A 22,237-nucleotide genomic window follows, 5' to 3' on the forward strand; every position below is an offset into this window, starting at 1 on the left:
TCGACTGGTCATTACAAAGCAGAGGTGTGCAAGTGGTGAAGCCCTGCGTTCTCTGGTTATGCTGGAGTTTCGATTGTTCGCACCATGCCAAGCGCATTTTCTTAATTAATAGTTGTAATGAGCTTAGCATTTTGCCACTTCCTATTGTTTACAGAACGAGCGCATTTGCGTCTTTGCTGACCCTCATTGGCACTGCGAGAGGGCATGTTCTAACAGTTGCTACGAGGTAGTTTTTTTGTTTTTTTTAAAAAAAACAACCCTCTCTCCATTTTCTTTTTATAGAGAATGCTCAGTACGCTCAGTATACTATATAAGCCAGAGTAATCTGTAATTTGTGCAAGCGATAAGTGGGCTGACCTCGTTCTGTCTTTTCGCTGTACTCGCGCGTACATAGAGCCTGGGGCCCATTTCTCTAAAGTCACGAATAAACTTTCTGCCCTTTTCTGTGAGAGCTGCACATGCAACTTGTTTTCGTACACTGGTCTTTTCACATGTTTTCAAGATAACAAACTTAAACCGACTTACAACCATTAAGATACAACAAGCTCTGAAAAGTTTTGGGACTTTCTGAGAAACCAGAGTCCCCCCAGGAAACTTTATTGGGAGTGCATTTTGGAAGGCTGGCAATGTCTATCTTCTTGTAGAAATTCTTTGGGGGAAGACAAGGTAAATAACAATGCACCTCATTGTAATTCTATTAGAAGGATGACCTTGACTGACCCTTGATTTGCTTCAGATCCTCATTGGTTGAAAAATCGTTTGTGTCCTGTGGTAATTTTTTTATGTTTCTCAAACCAAGGAAAAATTTGGAATTTGAAGAGAGTAATAATCATTATCAGTAAGCAGATTCCTTTAACAGGACAGAGATGACCGTCAGGCTCTTTTGGTTCATTTTCTTAAATTGGATTAACCCCCAAACCAGTTCATCCAGTGTAATGAAAATTTCAAACCTGCTATAGGATAGGCCGCTATTGCTATTGCCAAACAGCTTGCTACGAGATGGAGCAAAGGTCATAGATTAGTAGCAGAGAAATACAAGAAAAAGTGACTGCAGCTAGTTTCTCAGTTTTGGAAAAGAAGAGCAAGGTTGTTCTGTAAAGACGGGTTGGGGGGGTGGTTTTTTTTATTGGGTCATGTTGACAAAACCCTGAACATCGGAAGAATCTCATTGAACAGGTCAAGGGCATCTAAAGATAGAAACTTCTGGCATGACTGCTACAGGTAACTTGAAGATGAAGAGCTATAAATTCCTCAAAACAACCATCGGCTCCATCAGCTATGCTATTTCAGGTCCTGCCTAATTTCTCTGTGCTTTGAGTCATTTATAGACACATCACATACTTTACAGGGGTTGGGATCTTTCATAGTTATGTGCAGTACATGAAGCTTGTGTGTTGGCTTTGGGAAATTAACTTGTAAATTTGTGCGGTGATGTTCTTCCACCAATGGAGTCCTGGATTTGGATTCTGGGAAAATCTGCACCATTTTTGTGGGTTGATTTTTCTTAATGTACCTAACCCTGCTCAAAGTTATCAGTTTTTTCTTTTGTTTTTTCAATGAGATGGTTCCGTTCTCAGAGTTGTGCGTGGCAGAATAACTGTCTTTCCTGGAAAAACCATAAAACATACATATTTCTCAATCAGGACGGCCAAAATTCTCTAAATCGATCGTTGTTGATGATTGCTGTAAGAGTTGGAACTCAGAGTTCGGACAACATATGTTTTATCTTTGATTTTTCTTGTAGTTATTATGTACAATGTTCTGGAAACCGCAGTCAAGCACTTTCTCTTAAGCCGCTGTTACACGTTGACATGTATCCGAAACTTGTGTGAGTAGCGCTGCGGAACAAGTTTGTCTCTTGTGCTACAGCTTTCACAAAAAGTAGAATGCTTTCTACTTCTGCAATGGTCGCAACAATTGCAGTGGTGACAAAAACAAGAGTTTAACCATGCACACCACTTTCCGTTATGCTATGTTGCGTAAGCCAATCAGAAGCCAGCCAAAGCCATGGAACTAGCATCAACTTGTTTTGGGGGAATCTATTAACAACATTTCGAGACCAGATTCAACGTTTGCAAAAAAGTGTTGACCTGTTATGTTGCACTGCTGAAACTCGTTTTGAATAAGTTTCAGCTAAAAGTGTTCAACGTGCAACAGCGGCTTTAGCAAAGACTGAATCACTTGCGCCTTGTATATGAATACATGTATATATATATATATATATATATATATATATATATATTTTAAGAGGAAAAAAGGACGCAACTACATTTCCGACAAGCCTGTTTCGTGAATCGCTTCACTCTTCAGGGGTTTAATGACCCCTGAAGAGTGAAGCGATTCACGAAACAGGCTTGTCGGGAAATGTAGTTGCGTCCTTTTTTCCTCTTAAAATATTTATTCCGCTCTGCTTCAACGTATTGAGCACTGTTCCACGAGAAAATCGACTTACAGACTCCCTATATGTATATATATATATATATATATTATATATAATAATGATCAATGGTAGCAAAATTTCAGTTCATTGCTTCAGCGAGTATATATATATATATATATTTAAAACTACGGATACCTAATATGGTCAAGGAATGCATCAGCAATAAAGCAAGCTGAGAATACTTTTGCAGCTCTGAGCAGAAGTGGCAGACAAAGGGTGGTTTTGGACTGGAATTGACTGAGGCAGAAATTGAGATGCTTTAGTCAACAATACATGGAAGATTTGTTGATCCTGGAGTTTTAGATAATAAAAACAAATTATTATTCTACTCGGGCTTGCTGGATATAGAATGATTAAATAACCAACGAGGAGCGTTATCTATCACTCTGTATCCAGCGTGCCCTCATAGAATATTTGTGAAATATATGTAACATATTACTGTAACAGTATATACTTGACAGAATGTCGTGTTTCTGATTCTGGTCAATGACAAATGCATAAATAGGTTTATGTTTTTGTCCTTTACAGACATTACATCACTTTGGTGGTATTGACATTTTAGTGTCTAATGCTGCAGTGAATCCAGTAGTTGGACCAATTTTAAAGGTAGAGTTTCACACTTAATCTCATCATATTCCAAGCAATTACAAAAATATTGCTTTGTGTGATAATGTCAATAACTTTAATTCATTAAACAATATTTTCATTTCAGGTTTCTGAGGAAGCTTGGGACAAGGTAATAATGTACACTTACAGTAATGTATGGGAAGCAAGGGAAACAGTTAGTTTGGTTTTCCAGAGAGACCTGTTGTTGTCGAGGGAAACATCAGGACTGGAGGGAAACAAAACTAACTAGTTTCCCGAGAGATCAGACATCAATAAAATTGCTTTGTTGGTCGTCTTCGAAAAAACTTACTCATGCTTATTACTAATTTTATTCCAAATTGCACTCAAAGTCATGTAATTACCTAGTATACTAAAGACAGACTCTTTCAAACTTAACGTTAAAGTTCATTTTGACAATGAGAACAGTCGGTGGTTACTCTACTCAAACCTTTCGTCAACTTCAAATTTTATTGATACCCCTGCCAAGTGTAAAATTTTTCATTAACACAAAGATGTTGGTCAGTAAAGATAATGAATAGCCAGTTTTACACTTAAACTAACTTATTAATTTAAAAGAAAGGAAGCATAATAGCCAAATAAAGTTACATGTAAGGGTTTCTTTATCCCATTGACTCTTGAACCACCCCCATTGATGAATAAAATTGTCTGTTAACCCATTCACACCTCAAACTCCCTACTGATGAGTAAAATCGTCTGGCATAAGACAGAGTAAAGTCTATTAAGCTCCTGCACTCTCAGGGGTCAAATTGGATTATAGGGGACAGCTAGTCGACTGACTCAGGTTGTTAACCCATAATTATAGTCCTGAACCACGAAACGTTTTGTTATTTTTTATGAAGTAATCACCTTTAAACACTATCCCGGTCACCTCCATTTTTTTTACAATCATGACATAATAACGACAGTCTATGCACTTTATGCCAAAAGGCTGAGGCAGACGAACTAATATACAATTAACACACCCCTCTTTAACACCTTCAGCAGGGTTTCATTGATAGGAAGATTGACTAAGACCAGTTAACCCATTGACCCCTTGGAGTGAGACTTAATAGATTTACTCTTTCTAATGCCAGACAATTTTCAAATTACTCGTCAGTGGGGCGTGGTGATGAATATCCTGTTAACAATTTTTGCCAAATTTCAGATATTCGATGTCAATGTAAAATCATCTTTCCTTCTGGCAAAAGATATAATTCCATTGATGAAGAAGAGAGGGTTGGTATAAAAATTATTATGTCTGAATTCAACTTTCCATAAATTGTTGAATTGTTGAATGCCCTTTGGCTGATTGATGACCTGACTCATTTCTTATGGTATAGTAATTCTTTTAAAGATGTTACATTGAGGTCACAGTTTACAGCTTCTATTATTCATCCTTTTTTGCTCAAGGCAATCAATGACAACAAACAAAACAGTGAAATGTAATTTGCACTAAACACTAGCAAAAAGAAACCTAAATGTTCTTTATTATAGTCTTTTAAAGGATGCATGTGAGTTTAAATGAGCATGTAATAGTTTTCTGCAAGTGGAGGCTTATTCATTTAATGTACGTGTACAAAAAAAAAACAATTTACCACTTATTGACTTTGGTTTGTTCATTTAGGGGTGGATCTGTAATTTTCATTGCATCAACAGCTGCATTTAAACCAATGCTGGTAAGTGTCAAATTTCTGAATGAAAGTACAATGTAGATATAGTGTGGGAGGCACGGTGGCCTCTTGGTTGGTACGCTCGACTCCAGATTGAGTGGTCCTGTTTCAGACCCAGTGGCTGGGGACATTGTGTTGTGTTCTTTGGCAAGACACTTTACTCTCATGGTGCCTCTCTCCACCCAGGTGTATAAATGGGTACTGGAGAATTAATGCTGGGGGTAGCCCTGCGTTGGACTAACATCCCATCCAGGGGGGAGTAGAGATACTCCTAGTCATTTCATGTTACAGCAACCAGGATAAGCTCCGGTCTAATGGGCCACTTGGCTCTTAAGCAGACTTTACCTACCTTGTAGATATGTTAGTGGTTAGAACGTTTGAAAGTACACAAAGGTGTGTTCCCTTGTGCCCCTTGAAAAGGTTTCATAGACTTGTTTTAAGCTAAAAAATTGACCTTGGGAAAAGTTTGTTGATCGTTGTTTCTTGCTCAATTTGCTGGTTTAACCCATTCACACCTGGCCTTAGTCAGAGTAAGATCTATAATTTAAGTATTATTGTCAGGTGGAGATGGGTTTATACACTTGACTAAAAATTTACACCAGCCTATGAGATGCTTTATCAAGTTTATTATAATTGTAATGATGGTAATCATGATGCTGATGATGATAAATTATTTTTCATTACATCCATTTGGAAATCACTGGTGATCCTTGCAATCTGAAATTTGGCTCTCAGCAGTGCTATTTGACAATTTTTGACCCGTGGCCCTTGAGGGCGAAGGGTCTAATTGTTTTAGTACCACCCAACTAGTCGGACAGAAAAGGCAATAATAAAGTTAGCAAATGCAAGTTAAAGAAATATTTATTTGGGAATAAAACGGAAGAAAGCGTCACGCTTTTCGCTACTCGAGGACTATTACTAATAGTCCTCTAGTAGCGTAGCCAATAAAAAGGCAGCCTTTGCATTAGTCCACTAGATGGGTGATACTAACTATAATTATTATGGCATGAGGACTATGTGGAGTCCAATTTGGTTTGTAATCATACGAGTGATTCATAAAATCGGACGACTGCATAGAGGGAGTCTGATTTGTTTAATGAAACTTGAAACTTCGAAACTTTATTAACAAAATAATCAATTTGTGGATCGAAGGGGGCTCGACCTAAAAAACATGATTTTACGAGAATCTATGTAATTGCACGCTATTAGAAACAATGAGAATTGGCTGATGTACATTGTAACTGTCCAATTTCAGGTATCCGATTACAGCCAACTGTCTGATTTCACTGTAATCACAAATACTAATACAGACCGAATTGAATGACGAGAACTCCTGTTACCAATCAGAAGCATTACAATTTCTGAGAAACAAAATTATTGCATTCCTTTTTCTTTGTATAATGTTGCAAATTTGTCCATTTTGGTAAAAAAAAATCCCCAGTTTGGTAGGGTAAGTGGTTGTTGCTATGGTTATTGTGACAAATTCTGTGATTGGTGGATTAAGCTGAATGCACTAATAATATGATTGGCTGATGCAACTGTCGGACTTCAGACATCTGATTAACGCCAACTGTCCGATTTGACTGTCCGATTTCAACCCTACACAATAATTAGTGAAAAATAAAGTAGTTGTAATGCACTGATAAAATTTGAGAAAATTGGTAATGGTTATGATTAATTTGAGAATCACATTATTTTTTGCTCTACATTGCACCTTTTCCCCAGCCACTGAGAGAGGAAAACGAAAACAAAACAACCAATCAGATTTCAAGGCTTGTTTAAAGAAAACATTCAAATGGGCCACTTTTGATACCGGTATATTAATTCAGCTTGAAAGAGAGCTAGGTTTAGAGGACGAAGACAAAGGAAAGTGGATAATATGCTGATATCTTTCACATTCATTGCAACTTGTTTCTATTGTTTTTGCCCTCTCTGCCTTAATATCAAGCTGAATATTGATATTTTGAAAATGGCCTATTGCAGGAAAATGAAAGACAAAGAAAGCCCTTCTGTGATGAATTTTGCAACTTTTGTTCCCAAAACTTTTTTTTTGTTTTTTTTTTAAAGGATGAATTTAATTACTGGTAGTTACAGTTTCTGAGCGATGATAATGAGCTCCTTTAGGCTGAAGACGAACATTAAGGGGAGTTTGCAGCTAAAATTCAGTATCCGTTTTGTGTCTGCTTTTCTTTGTAAACTGTCAACTGGATCAATAAAATAATTATTGGACGGGTACTGACTTAAAAATCCTCTATTTGACCAATTAAAATTAATTGTACGATTTCTAAATGGTTGTAATGATTAAGCTTCGTGTTGTGCAATTTTGGTCCGAAATAATCTCTGTGATTTTGAAATCACACTTACCAAATTGCAGACAAATTTCAGACCAAATTGCACTTTACTCAGTTCAGTTACAATGATTTACGGTATTTATTACATGTATTAGATCCTGAGGTAGTACTGTAACAAATTTTATTATCTTTGCAGGGTGCTGGTGCATATGGTGTAAGCAAAACAGCTTTAGTTGGTCTGACAAATGTTTTAGCTAAAGAATGTGGACACATGGGTGTGAGAGTAAATTGTGTTGCTCCTGGGGTCATCAAGACGAGTTTTAGTGAAAAAGTAAGTATTGAGAATAAAAAAAAGTTTTGTCACTTGTCAGGTGGGAAGATCATTGGTAACCTGTGCAGCTTGCATCTTTCATACATTTTTCATACATTTTATAGTAAAAATTAATGTGGAGAAGCAGTTGTGTGGAAAACAAATTGAATTATATGCCATATATACATGCAGAGATGTTGCTGAGCAATTGGGATCTAATTCATTTGACCAAATAGCTAAAAGAGGCCTTTCACTCCTGTGGGGTTCCCCATTGACGAGTAAAATCGTCTGGCGTTAGACAGAGTAAAATCTATAAGTGTCACTCTTGGGAGTGAAAGGGTTAATGAGGACATAGTTTTTGAGTGAATCTAGCTGTTGTTATAATTTTCACTCCTGTGGGGTTCCCCATTGACGAGTAAAATCGTCTGGCGTTAGACAGAGTAAAATCGTCTGGCGTTAGACAGAGTAAAATCTATCAAGTCTCACTCCCAGGAGTCAATGGGTGAAAACACCATCAGCCAGTTTTCTCACTTACAACTGCCATGGATTAAGTTGTTGATAATTAGGACTTCGAACTCTCTTCTTTGTAAAACTGAGGAAAAAGAGCTTTCTCAAATGCAACTGTATGGTAGTCATGCCAGGGGGAACCAAGCATATGACTGCCCAGAAAACTTGAGATACACGTGAGTGTATCGCTTAAATAAGAATCGATAATCTGTATAATTAATAACGTCAGGCATTACGTCACGAATTGTAATTGGTTCCATTTTGCAATTGAATGAAGACTATCGGACAGACCAATGGATTTCGAACTACCGAACTCGTCAACTCAACGTCTCGAGTAACCAGTTGTAAAGACTCCGATGACAATAAACGTTTGAAACCTTGATCGTACCGTCTCATCAATACAGTGAGAGAACAATAAACTTGTAGCTTCTATAGTTCTGGCATTCGTGGATGCTGCATGACAAACAAACTGACCCCTGTAAGAAAAAACTATGTATTTGAGGTGCGGGTTCAGTAGACGAAAGAGTGAAATGATCCTCAAACTTATCTGGACAATTTTAAGCAATTGTCTCTTAAAGAGACGATTATTGCTTGTCCAGGATCTGATCTTCACTCTTCCGCAAACTGACCACTGTAGAAACCAAGCAACGTCTAGATCCCGGGGGGGGGGACTCCCATATGAAACAGACGGGGATGCTCGTCGGAAATTTTGAATTTAACCCCTAAAGGAGACCAATCTAGGCGTGGCTTAAGCAAATTTTGACCCCTAAAAGAGACCGTTTAAAAACACAAAAATACGACACGCAATGAGTTTTAATGATAAAAAGGCATAATCATCGAATGCTTTTATCTAAAAAGAAAATTTAAAAGGAAATTTGACTTCTGTTTCTCTTCGCGTAATTCTGTGTTACTTCGCAGAACCCTAAACGAGACCTTGGTGGCATAAAATATTGGCGTTTTGCCCGGAACACCCAAAGCGAGACCAAAATCCAAAATTTACACCCCTAAGCGAGACGACGAGCATCCCCGTCTGTTTTATATGGGGGTCCCCCCCCCCCCCCCCGGGTCTAGATATTCCTCTTCCTCCCAACCATAGGAATACGAGAAATCTCCACAAAACACTATTCTCCCTAGTGTGTTAGAAAAAACAAGATTCCTGCTTCATTCATTCTGCTAAAAACACTTTGTAATACCAATCAAACAACGCTTATTTACCAGGGGCACCCAACGTCAATTTTCGGAAAGTATCTGTTCGGAAGACAATTGAGATCTAGAATTTTCGGAACATTTGTTGTAAAAGTTCTTGTTTGCCTGCCTCTCCTAGGATTTTCGAACATCTGAAAAGTGGTATAATTGCCCATTTTTAACGGATTTTTACCCTAAAAAGGTCACCTAGAATTTTCGGGAGCCTTTTTTCTGGCTGAAATTTTTGAAAAGGTAAGTTTTGATCCCTATAATTTTCGTATCACTAGATTTTCAGCTGGGAAATCCGAACACATGAAAAATTTTTAGGGGATAAAAATATGCCTATAACTACCGTTTAAATACTAAAATACGTTTAACAATGCTATGTTTTAAGTGGTTTTGAACTATATTCTCGTTGGGTGCTCCTGATTTACTTTATCATTGGTTTCAGTATTGGAGAAATGATTCACTGGGAGAGTTTTTCTATCAGGTTAATCCACTTGGAAGGTAAGACCATCTGATTTGATGATGATGATGATGATGATGATGATGAGACCCCGTACTTTTCACGAGCCGAACTTAATTAAGATACGCCTGTTGATTTAGATGTCGAGCTCAATAGACCGATTTCGATATATTAAAATTCAGTCCGAAACAAAAGGCATCATCTGGAGGCTCTGGGAATAAATAGAAGGATTTGTATGAGTTTATTCCCCAGAGCCTCGAGATGATGCCTTTTGTTTAGGACTGAATTTTAATATATCGAAAGTGGGCTATTAGCCTATCCACAGCCAATGCCCTAAGGACTTTTGTAAGATTTTTTAGCCTGATTGTCACAATGCTGCCAAACATTGGCTCAATTTAGGCCCGTTTCAGACGCCGTACTTTTCATGAGACGATCTTAATTCGAGTTTCGACCGACAGAAATCAACAAAAGTGCGTTCATAGATTAGTTCACGCTTTTCAGTGCATCATGGGTAATCAGGACAAGATGGAGAGAAATTCAAAGGTTCACAACGATGAAAAGTATCCATGATATACAGTGAAAGGTGTGGCAGGGTGTGGCAGAATAAAGTTGGAGAGAATGGCTATTGTAGAAATTAGTTTATTAAACAAAGTTTCTGTCATACATTTCCTGTAATTCCAAAGGCACAAAATTACATAGAATGTATGGAGACAGAAAAGCAATATTTAGGAGTTATTTGTTTGGTTTATGAAGACGAAAGTCTGTAAAGTACAGTCATGCACAGTTTATTTTGCTTTGAATTTCCCGCCATGTTGCCCTGATTACCCATAATGCACTCAAGAGCCTGAACTGGTCTATTGTGGAGAATCCGCACTTGCCTTCAGAATGCCCTAGGCTCAAAGTCTGCTTGCAAGCTAATAGTTGGTGCACAAGACTGGAAGCATGGAAGCCTGGAAAAATTCATTGAATGTCCTAGGCTCAAAGTTTGCTTGCAAGCTAATAGTTGGTGCACAAGACTGGAAGCATAGAAGCCTGGAAAAATTCATTGAAGAGATTCCAACCCTCCCGGTTTATCATGAAATTCTGAAAATAAGGAAACAAGTTGCTTATCTTAACTCTTACGTATTTTTTTTGCTATCAGAGTGTAAAACGTACGGTGGCCCTTAGGTACACAACTTTCTCTCCGCCCATGACAACTTTCTTGCTACTCATGACAAATTTTACTTTCAGTGCCACAATTTGTGCTTTCGTTGACAAAACTTTTGTAGTTCGAGAGAGAGCTGGTAGCTAGTCATAGATAGAAGACATTCTCGTGTATAGAAAACATTTTGTCGTGGATAGTTATAATTTCGCAATGGATAGAAATACAGATGCTCCAACAGGGTCGCTCCTGAGGCGCTCGTGTGGGCGCCTTCGGTGCTAAAAAAGATACTCCCTATTTTCCTTCGAAAGGGGTTGGAATCTCTGCATTGCAATCGAAAACTACATCCAGAACTCAATCGAAAATGGTTTGAGCTCGAGTCATGTCCTTTTTATTAAGTGAACAGACGTCTCTTCCCTGAGTCGAAAACAAACCCTAACCCTAACCCAACCCTATCCAACCGCCGTCCACGACGTTGGACGGCACTGTTCAAAACGCATGCCCCGTGATATGTTTGCTGAGTGTGACTTGAGCCCGCTATGCCCTGCGCATTCCTTTACGGTAATTCCGTTGTTGTTAAGTGAGCCCGCAGAACATGAAGTATCGCAACACGATCTCTTCTCTAAATATATGTTATTCACCGGCCGGGAGGTCCGTATTGGGAAAAACTGTGCCCGAGATCTCGAGTACGGCCCGAGGCCGCAGGCCTTCGCTCTTTTAATTCGCAACTTCACTCTGCGCTTAGCGTAGTTGGTTACCATGACCGTGGTCAGGAGATAGGAAAATACTGCCCGCTCCCGGAACCAATCAGATTGCAGGATCAAAGAAATAAATAAATTAACGATTAATTCGTAATTTGCTTTGAATTCACTATTATCGTGAATTTAGGACACTGTGTCCCAGGTCTTGTGGTAGTAGAGAAAATAAGGAAATAAAGAAACATATTCAACTCTATAGGGACCGCGCGTTTCCGCTTCACCACTAAAGATCAAGACACCGCATTTTCAAAACAACATTTATTTAAAGTAAAAGTAAAGTCAATTTATTTAACGTCGGTAGTTCCTTCAGTTACGAAACTGGTATCAATGGATATGACGCATAATCCGTCCGGACGAATTATGCGTCTCTCTTGTTATTCGTCTAGTGTAAAGACGGGACGAACTATAGAAGACACATTAGGGCCGTTTATACGAGAGAAAGTAGGGCCGTTTATACGAGAGAAAATAATTATTACATAAGACGCGAACACCCCGTATAAATGGCACAAAATCTACGTTCACGGCTTTCTCAAGCCGCGGCTTATCCTGGCCTGGGAGTTTATACTCGTGTAAATAGTTCCTTTCACGTAGTAAGTACGCCGCGGCCAGAGTAAGCCGCGGCTTATTTTCTCTCGTTAAACGGCCCTAATAAGCTGCGGCTTACTCTGGCCGCGGCCTACATAATACGCGAAAGGAACTATTTATACGAGTACAAACTCCCAGGCCAGGATAAGCCGCGGCTTGAGAAAGCCGTGAACGTTGATTTTGTACCATTTATACGGGATGTTCGCGTCTTATGTAAGCCGCGGCCAGAGTAAGCCGCGGCTTATTTTCTGTCGTGTAAACGGCCCTATTATCCCTCTGAACGAATACTCTTCCGTTGTGCGTCGTGGACAACAAACGATAGTTCGTCTAGACGGATAATGCGTCCGTCTGTATACTAGAGACGCATAACCAGACGGACAACAAATGTTTCCCAAGTTCGTCCAGGGCCGTTTATACGAGAGAAAATAAGCCGCAGCTTACTGTGGCCGCGGCGTACATACTACGCCAAAGGAACTATTTATACGAGTATAAACTCCCAGGCCAGGAGAAAGCCGTGAACGTAGATTTTGTACCATTTATACGGGGTGTTCACGTCTTATGTAAGCCGCGGCCAGAGTAAGCCGCGGCTTATTTTCTCTCGTATAAACGGCCCTATTGTGTCTCTAGCATAAAACGGGTTATTTCAAAACTCAATGACGTTGAATGTTTTGAATAGGTGGAATCAATACCATAAGCACAAGGTATAACAGTTGTATAACATTGATACAATACACGCTGTTTTAGAATCTTAGCAACTCTCGCAAAGCGTTTCTTATTGCTTTCTTTGTTCACTTCCAGGATCGGTGTATCAAATGAAATCAGTGGGGCCGTTTCTTTCCTTTCATCTAATCAAGCGTCGTACATAACAGGAGCAACTCTAGTGATAGATGGGGGAACGCTTTCAAATCTGTAGATGGAAAGTAACCAACAAAAAGCAACAACAGCATCTCCGACATATTTGATCACCTACTTTAGTTTTTTTTTAAACATAGATCTCCACAAACAGGACAACAGTTTGACAACGATAATTGGGGCCGACATTAGGAGAACGAAATGTCTAATCTTGGGTATCCTGTGCATAGGGGCAGCTTCAGCAAGTTTTCATTTTCCGTTCGTCTGCTTTTTCAGGGCCGTCTTGAATCACGTCATAAGTCATCTGCGGAAATTGTTTTTATGGACCCAACACGCTGGTTTTTAGCAAGGGAAATCATTCAGTTTCACAGTGATAATATTTCAGACATTTTCAACAAAATTCAGAGTTTGGTAGTTTTTTTGACGATCAACGTCGGCTAAATTCTAGAATACCCGGCCACTAATTAGCATACCGTGTAGTTATTTTTATTATTTTTTTAATTTTTGCAGTCTTCATACTATTTCAGTGAACAATGATAATGATAAACAACGAATTGAAATAAAAACACGTGAAAGTTTTTCTTCCATTTCCAAAGTACTATACACATACATTTTTATTATTTTTGTCCAAGCTTTGTTCTCTTTCGTTGTCTAAGCCTCGCCTCGTCTAGTTTCTTGATGATTTCGTCTCCCTTCATTTGTCGGCTTTCTTCCAGCTGTAGTACCAAAATAACCCGGAAGATCTGTCCTGTTTTAGGTTATGTGCTCAAAAATGACCTTTCCAGAAGATACACCTTTTGTCTTCTCAGCTGTGAAACCTGATATAAAAACAACCCAACGTCGATGAAAATGATGTGTTCAAAACCTGACCCGTCTTTGAGAAATGATGAAAGTGATCAAATCCACATGAATGCAATCGACGTTGTGCATTTCCCCCAGGGTGTCTTATAAGGGAGTAACCCCCCCCCCCGGCTCCAATCCTCTGGGCCAACGATTGCAAACTTTGCCCCGATTCCTCACCTGGGGGTTTCAAGAAACCAAACTATTCAATAATATTGCATTGCAAAATTCTAGCTGTGTCCTAGCCTTTTCATCGATCCTTCTGCTTCCCTCAGTCCACGTTTTGTATTCGTTAAGACAATAGGCTGATTTAGCAACAGAACGTCAGTGGCGACGGCGCGCGCAGAAAAAACACCAATGAGAATTCGGGATAGAATAGACTCCACTCTTTTCTTCCCTATTCTAAATTCTCATTGGTAGTTTTGCTGCGCGCGACGTCGCCACTGACGTTCCCGTTCTGTTGCTAAATCAGCCTATTATCAATCAAGCCTCGTTTTCACTAGCAACGCAACCATAAACGCAATCACAACGGCGCTTATTTCCTCGTGAAAATGTGCCTCACGCAAGCGTAAGCACAAGCGCAAGGATCAACATTTTTACTTCTTATGCTTGCATTCGCTTGCGTTACGTGAAAACGTGACGTAACGCAAGCACAACGCAAGTTGTGATGTTCTTCCAGTGAAAAATACCGTTCCAAATTCCTCTCGCAGCGCTGCGTTGTAAGAGAGAACGTGGAACGTTGTGTGCTTGTGTTTGCGTTATGCTTAGTTTTCACTTGACGCCAATCAGTCCTGTGCTTTGCGTCGCTACTGAAAACCGGGCTTCTTGGATTTTTGGGAATAATCCCCATCCATACCTACAATTGTAGTCCACTTGAGTTCCAGTTTATATATGAGAAACCTATGCATGATGGACATCAGTGCTGTCACAGATTCAGTTGTCAGTAATCTTATCTCCACGTTGGCTTTGGTCTTCTATTTGACAGAAGCCAATTACGTCCTCTTGGTCCAGCGGGCCTCTTGGTCCAGCGGGAAGTCTCCAAATATCATGAGATTATACCTCTTTGGCATTTAGTTCTCCAGATTCTGCAAAGCCTTTTAAAATCCTCCCTTTTCCTCATTCGGACGCCCTTGCTGGGGTGCGTAAACTTGACACAGTTATTGTTGACACAAGAACGTACCCCCTTCACAATGGCACCAATTTCTGGTTAGAAGGGAAAACCAACGCTATGGCGCCCATCTTTGGTACCCTTGTAAGTGCATCATGTAGTCCTCGTTTAGCCCTTTTGTAACCCTCACCTTGTAATCTTTTTTCTGACATTCCAACAAACACCAACGTTTCTCTGTTTCTTGTTCTTTTCCACATATAAGTCCACACATTTATACTAACTATTTTTAGCAATGGGTTAGTTCTTTTATCTCGTCTCTTTCCGTTCCCAGGTCGATAATATCGAATGTATCTAATCCAGACTTTTGAAACTTATCTCGAGTAACTCGAGCAATAAATGTCCAGCAATAGGCTACTTGGGATAATACTATAATACTTTTTGTTGGTCCCCTCAATATTTGCATAAGTATTGTTTTTGTTTTCTCTTGGGACCATTGTAAGTCCCAAGAGAAACTGGAAACATTTGGGGGGACAAACAAAGAGTATTATGATATTTATCTGAAGTGGCCTATGGCTTGCTGGGGTTATCCTGCTCCAGGTCTTCCCCACCGAAAACAAGTGAAATGTCCGCGATGAACCTCTGGGAGGTGAATTGGAATTCCATCTTATTCACGTTGTATACAATACAGGTAAACTGTCCTATGACTGGATAATTGGTTCGAAGGGTCTCAAAGTAACATAAAGTAAAGAAAGAAAATGAATGGCTCCTTGTTGTATGCCCAAGTTACCGTCATCCTTGTAATTTTACTTTTACTACTTTTTCAACACCTGAAATAACTGTCTGTCTTCTCTTTTTTGTTTGTTCATATTTGTATCTTCATTTCAATAATAGAACTTACGGACTGAACAGTCGTGTGGATCTTCTGACTTAAATCTTTAACGATGAAATGATATATGAAATGGATCGTAAATGAACTGCGGATATGAAATCAAGTGAAGCTATGATCCTCGCAGTTATGAAGGCAATTTTTGCAATTGCGTAAAAAAGCCTGAAAAATTCAGGACTTTAACGGTGTTTGAAGCTGTGACCTCGCGATACGGGTGGGACGCTCTATCCAACTGAGCCATCAAGTGAAGCTATGATCTTCGCAGTTATGAACGCAATTTATACAATTGCGTAGAGAAGCCTGAAAAATTCAGGACTTCAACGGGGTTTGAACCCGTGACCTCGCGATTGCGGTGCGACGCTCTAACCAACTGAGCTATGAAGCCACTGACGTTGGGAGCTGGTCATTTGTGGGTTCTAATAGTCCCGTGCATGAGGAATGAATCAACGATCAAATGATATATGATGGATCATATATGAACTGCGGATATGAAATCAAGTGAAGCTATGATCCTCGCAGTTATTAAGGCAATTTTTGCAATTGCGTAAAGAAGCCTGAAAAATTCAGGACTTCAACGGGGTTTGAACGGGGTTTGAGCCCGTTGAAGTTCTGAATTTTTCAGGCTTCTTTACGCAATTGCAAAAATTGCGTTCCTAACTGCGAGGATCATAGCTTCACTTGATTTTAAAAATCTTTAAGTTGGGCACGCGCAATATCTGCTGAGGCCTGATCTTTAAACGGTAGGACAACACGAATGGGGTATGAAATGGGTCATTACCATGGTGAAATGTCTCAGTGCATTCATTAGTTCATTTAAGTTAGTTGCCGGCTTTATGTGTTGAAAGCAGAGTTCTGCTGGCAAGATGCGCTAAATTTTTGTTCAGTGGGTGTTAAATATGGCGTTTCAGGTGCCTGTTGTGAAACCCAAAACTTTGGATTGCTCTGGACGGTCAAAGCGATCTCAGTCCAATGGAAATTAAATTGGGTGCTTTGTTTTCGACTTAGGGTACTTCGTTTTGGATCTTTTGGGTGCTTCCTGCTTCGTTCTTCGTTTTCGATAATATCAAAAAGAATATGTGCTAAAATGCATTCCGCACGAGCAGCACGATTATTTTTCATCCTTTAAGAAGCAGGAGAAAAGAGGATTATTCTTCAGAAAAAAACACGGAAAGCAATCGGGTATAACAGCCGCTCGATCTGAAAGCTGTTTTAGACGTATTTCCAAGACTGGACAAGTTCCCATCAGTACCGTGAACTGAGGTTATGGAAGAAAAAATGCTCATGATAAGAAATATACTAGTTCGTGTATTTGTTTGAAGTGATGTAACGTAACAAAACTAGCGTTGCAACAGCGATTCAAATATATGCAGACGACAGTAAGGTAAATTTTCCGTAGAAGCTCTAATAAGACCGGCACACTTTAATTGCCCCCCCCCCCCCCCCCCACCCCCCACCCCCAAAGTTGCAACGACTGAAGAGTGCAATAAGTTCGTCATTGATTTGCCGGGCAGGTATCCTCAGTGAATGTTCATTGCTACGTGAAGCCAAAGATTTACTAGGAATTTACAAGGAACTCTTTCGGGTTGCAGAGAGAACATGAGCTTTTAACGAAATTTGTGAACTAGGTAAAACGCTAAAAACGTATACAGAGGAACCAAATCACGTTCCACGCACATTATAAATTAAGCAGTGAGCAGAGCACCCCAAGCAAACTCAAGCATTGCAAGCAACCTAAGCACCGCAAGCAAACCAAGCAATCCAAGTGCCTTAAGCAGCCCAAGCGTCTAAGTAAGCTAAGCGGGATAAGTAAGGTAAGTGCATGTAATGTATACCGTACAAGATATGTCCCCATACATAACTTACCTACCCCCTAAATGCCGGTTGTCCGCAGCCTCCATTCTGGTTCCCAGATCCCATCGTTTCTCTAAGCCATATCCGCCAGAAATGGACTCTACTGCTGCTACTAATCGTACACTGGAAGGCAAAGTTGCAGTTGTTACCGCATCAACAGAAGGGTGGGTAGCAATTATGAGAGTGAAAATTGAAGCAGAAGCTGGAAACGTTTGCTGTACCGATGGCGATATTTTGATAGGAGTCTGATCGGTGATGTGAGGTTATCTGTCGCAGAAGCGTACGTACAGGGAAGATATCTGTTTACAAACGTTGCCTTTGTTATTTAAATAGGCCAACCAGCGGAACAAAAGACCCTTTGTTTCGACAGCCAATGAGGCTCTGGTTGGCACATTAATGACAATCGGTGACGTCAACGATAACTTCCCTCTAGGTAATCACATGATTTCGCGTGCAATTTATAGTATTTATTTCAAAGACAGAAAATTTGGGCAAGTGCAATTTGTAGTCTGAAAAAAAATTAACAAGTGATTATTTATTCCAAAGTGCACGAGAGAAATCATGTGATTACTTATTAATGATAGATGATGCATCAATACGTATCAGGCAATCACAGAAAAATTGCACCATGAATAGGGAGTGATATTTCTTGTTTACAAACATTGACGTCACATTTCTTCTGATATTGAAATTTGCCAACCACGGAACAAAAGAAGTTGTTGTTTCAACAGGCAAATAGCTTCTGGTTGGCACATTAATAACAATGGGTGACGTAGTGAGAAATATTGCTGTTGCGTTATCCAGGGCTTGGATTTGATTGGCTGTCAATACAAAACTTTCATCTTCATCTTTTAACTTTTTGCACTAATTTCACTTTTCTGCACTCTGTTTGGGATTAATAGACATGCTCTCAGCCATTCAACGTACTTAAATTTTTGCATGTATATTATTATGTTTTGGTAAACAAATAGTGAGCCCTGCATTCTGTAGTCTTTCAATGGATTCAATTGTTGCATGGAGCGCATGTTCAAATTTTCGCTTTGAACAGTTTGGACGAGATAGTTTTGTACGTCCTCCAGAAGGAAAGCTCATGCTTACTCCAGGATGATAATCTAAGTATTAGGAAAGAGAATTAAATAGGGTTTTCAAAACTTGGAAAAAAAAAGCAAAAAACTAGGTCATCAAATTAGTTCAGGATATTTTCCAAAAGCTGACTTTGTAGGGCCTGTTAAGCTGTAATGTATCATTATCATGGCAACAGCAGGAAGGTTGTGGACAACCTTAGAAACTCCCTGGAAAAAGTATCAGACAAATGTAAGAGTATTGCCCTACTGAAAGGATCATCATTTCCAACTGGAAACCTACTGTCACCTGTGCAAAACCCTTTTGAGTGTCCTTAACAGAAATTTGCAAATTGCTACATGAATAGGATAGGCCTTGCTATCGCCAAACAGCTTGCAAGAGATGGAGCAAAGGTCATGATTAGTAGCAGAAAAAAGGAAAACGTGGCTAAAGCTGTTTCTGAGGTGGAAAAGGAAGAGCAAGGGTGCTTTGTAAAAGGAGTGGTATGCCATGTTGCAAAACCTGAACATCGAAAGAATCTTATTGAACAGGTAAGGGCGTCTAAAGAAGAATAACTTTCTTGATTATATAACCACTTAACTTGAAGAGCTTGTAAAAACATTCACCCCAAAAGCAGCTGTTTCACTCTCAAGAGGAAGTGGGTTAAAGGGTGCATACATTTGTAACTTTTGAGTGGACTGAAATGTTTTCAAGCAAGTGTAAAATTCCTTGGACAACATCCCTTTTCACCGCTTTGTCAGCCAATGCCATTTTTGAGTTCCTGGATTTCTATTCCTATATCTTCAGGATATAGACCTTGTTCATAAATGGCAGCCAATTATAATTCTTTTGTCCAAGTGCAAATTAGCCTACCAAGTCTTAATACCATACATAAACAGTAAATTGAAAAGAATTCTTGCTCTAAAATGAGGCTTGGTTTTTCAAGTTGCACCTAGACGAAATAATTATAAATTGACATGCATGGAACTACCTAAGCGTACCACGATAGTTAAATGTCCTGGCAAAACCAGGGTGGTTGCGTGCATAGATTATCTTAACAATCTTAAGACAGCGGTCACTTAATTTGTTTAGCGCTTGTTCATGAAATGATAACTAAAACCACGTTTTGAGTGCAACAGCACATCACTGAGTTAATTGGCTATTAATTTACCAGTCTCACATCCAACAAGCGTGAATGGAATATAATACTTCATAAAATAAATTTGATTGCTTGGAAACTGGGAAATTAAAGCCAATCAGTAATTCCATATTAGGTCTATGGTATGACTAGAGCTGGTAATTAAGATTGAACAAGCTAATCAGAATACTAGAAACAATATCCAAGGTAGAAATTTTTCAATAAAAATTATTCCATGAATTGAAAATTCTCATGAGGAGAGTGCCAAGTTGGTTATTACCGTGAAACTAGATCTTATATCCACAAATTTCTATACATTTGATTAGAATCAATTTCATTTCACTTAAATTCTGAACTGTTTCTATTTTACAAAATGGCTGGCACAATCAGTTAACAAATTAGTAATAAGGTCATTTGGCATATCAGCAGATACCTAACTGAGACTGAGTTTACAGCTAATCACATCACTTGAAGTGCAATAATTATCCAAGATTGATAGACAACAATTTTTAAAAATTATTTTCAGTGGTGAAACAAATAAAGTTAATTAACTTGAACCAATTCTCATTAGCTGACCAGCTTGTTAATAATAATTATTACCAGTCCTCACTGTTTTTTTTTGTTGGAAGCAAGCATGCTGCTATGTTTCATTGCCTATTGTTTAATTTTTAATAACTTTGAAAGAATAATATTAGCAGTTCACCTTGTTTTGTTTTTTACAGACATTACATCACTTTGGTGGTATTGACATTTTAGTTTCAAATGCAGCTGTTAATCCAGTATTTGGACCAATTTTACAGGTAGGGCTTTGTTTATAACCATGGCTATGTACAACAGCGCTGGACAAAACAATAGGTTTAATTAAAGCAAAAACATTATTATACAGTACATGTAGCTATGCACACCCCACACAGACATTTATTGCATCATGTTAATCCAAGCAATGACAGAATTTAAAGTTAATTGCTTTGTGGCAATGTCAATAACTGTAAGCGTTTACTTTAAATTTCAGATTCCTGAGGAAGCATGGGACAAGGTTATTTACAATAATAAATTATAAATTTATAATAGCATAATGAAACCTTCAAAATATCATACTGTATGCTCATGGTCTCAAAAAACACTGCAACCTTCATGAACTCTGGAAAGACATGAAAGTACTTACATACTGCATTGGAAAGAAGCAGTTGATGTAGTCCTACATGTAGTCTTGGTGATTATCACAACAAGTGTGAAAGGTGAATGATGCAATGTGTGAGCATTAATACACCTTCCTCCAGTGTCTGAAAAATATGCGGGTTGAGTTTTTTGGTTCTGTACCAGAGTGTTCCAAAGAACGTTAAGGTGCCAGTTTTCTCTGAAAAGGTTGTTGATTACTATATTAATTTTATTTAATTTGCTTTTTCCCCATCCCATAATGCATATGTTTTGGGGGGTCTTTGCATGAAAACAAATGAATATACTTGTTATTATTTTGCTCTTATGACTGCATCATTCTTCAGTAAACTGAATATCCATTGTTTCAATGCAAATAAGCCCCCAAATGAACTCAGTATTATGGGATTTATGAAAATAGCGAATATAGAACTTAATTGATTACACATTGATTTTGACACTTGATAAAATTTATTTCTCATTAATGAAGGGCAGAAGGTGTAATACATTCACTCCTTTCCCATTTTTTTAGATATTTGATGTCAATTTAAAATCAGCATTCCTTCTGGCAAAAGACATTATTCCATTGTTGCAGAAGAGAGGGTTGGTATAGTTCCAAATTAAACTTTCACAAAAATTGTCACATTTCAATACTAAGCCTTCTTCTCAGCCTACTGACAACCTCCCATGTTCTTGTCAGTATTTCCTTTAACCTATTGACCCCAGGGAGGGAGACTTACCGTAATTTCCGGCCGATTACCCGCGGGTAATGCGTTAATTTTCCAGTAAACTGCGGTTGCTGCGGGTAATAGGAAGGTGCGGGTAATGCGATAATTTTTAAATCTCAGGTAAGAATTTGACAGATTGAAACAAGTTAAAATGAGTATAATTAAACCAACACTTCCTTCAAATCTGTGTTGCCTCGTTCGTTGATTCAATCCTTAAAATGATGCTTTATTTGCCGTAGTCTTTGTAAAATTGCTCGATGAAAGCCGAAGCAAATTGAATGAAAAACAATAATCTTTCCCTTCGACCATGTCACAACTTGTCACCGAATCAAAAGTAAATGAGAACGAATTTCTCACTTTAACACATCCTTTTCAATTTTAAGAAAGAGTTTATCGTGAGACACAATTCAATGCTGAAAAAGTAACAAGATGCGAATGTGTTTATTTTGTGATGCCACAAATTTTTCCGTTCAAAACAAATCTTTTACGATCTTGTTTAAATAATTTCAAACCTTTACTACTTAAGGACGTTCGCGCTAATTGTTTGTGCGCAACGTTACTGCGCAGGTGACGCGACTGTAATATGTCACGCATTACTTCGAGCATTAGTGAAGTTGAGGTTTTAAACCCTTTGCAAAAACCGTGGACGATAAGTCTT

At 38.8% G+C, this 22,237-nt stretch overlaps 2 protein-coding genes and 1 non-coding gene across 8 annotated transcripts in view; 2 read left to right on the forward strand and 1 right to left on the reverse strand.

Annotated features, from left to right (window-relative positions):
• Positions 1 to 1,143: 1,143 nt before the first annotated feature.
• Positions 1,144 to 13,391, forward strand: LOC138009135 (dehydrogenase/reductase SDR family member 4-like; the record flags this gene model as incomplete). The annotated part of the gene is made up of 8 exons (XM_068856420.1): positions 1,144 to 1,176; positions 2,969 to 3,046; positions 3,153 to 3,176; positions 4,212 to 4,282; positions 4,671 to 4,722; positions 7,204 to 7,338; positions 9,461 to 9,516; positions 12,758 to 13,391. Coding segments are annotated over 8 exons (564 nt in total), but the record flags the coding sequence as incomplete, so codon positions are not given.
• A 2,566-nt stretch (positions 13,392 to 15,957) lies between these two features.
• On the reverse strand, positions 15,958 to 16,030 carry Trnac-gca (transfer RNA cysteine (anticodon GCA)). The gene has a single exon. It is a non-coding gene; the product is annotated as a tRNA-Cys (tRNA).
• A 1,088-nt stretch (positions 16,031 to 17,118) lies between these two features.
• The window catches only part of LOC137970671 (dehydrogenase/reductase SDR family member 4-like), an 11,098-nt gene continuing 5,979 nt past the window's right edge, over positions 17,119 to 22,237 (forward strand). For 2 of the 6 annotated variants that reach the window (XM_068817234.1, XM_068817305.1), the window contains exons 1-5: positions 17,529 to 17,660; positions 18,926 to 19,109; positions 20,419 to 20,496; positions 20,709 to 20,732; positions 21,384 to 21,454. In XM_068817234.1, the coding sequence (XP_068673335.1) occupies positions 17,590 to 17,660; positions 18,926 to 19,109; positions 20,419 to 20,496; positions 20,709 to 20,732; positions 21,384 to 21,454 (428 nt within the window). In that variant the 5' untranslated portion in view covers positions 17,529 to 17,589. Of the gene's footprint in view, positions 17,457 to 17,515; positions 17,759 to 18,925; positions 19,110 to 20,418; positions 20,497 to 20,708; positions 20,733 to 21,383; positions 21,455 to 22,237 lie in introns of those variants that run through there. The other 4 variants (XM_068817527.1, XM_068817600.1, XM_068817455.1 and 1 more) reach the window with 4 other exon arrangements.

The sequence above is a fragment of the Montipora foliosa genome, chromosome 1 (genome assembly GCF_036669935.1).
Source record: "Montipora foliosa isolate CH-2021 chromosome 1, ASM3666993v2, whole genome shotgun sequence".
In the NCBI taxonomy this organism is placed as follows: Eukaryota; Metazoa; Cnidaria; class Anthozoa; order Scleractinia; family Acroporidae; genus Montipora; species Montipora foliosa.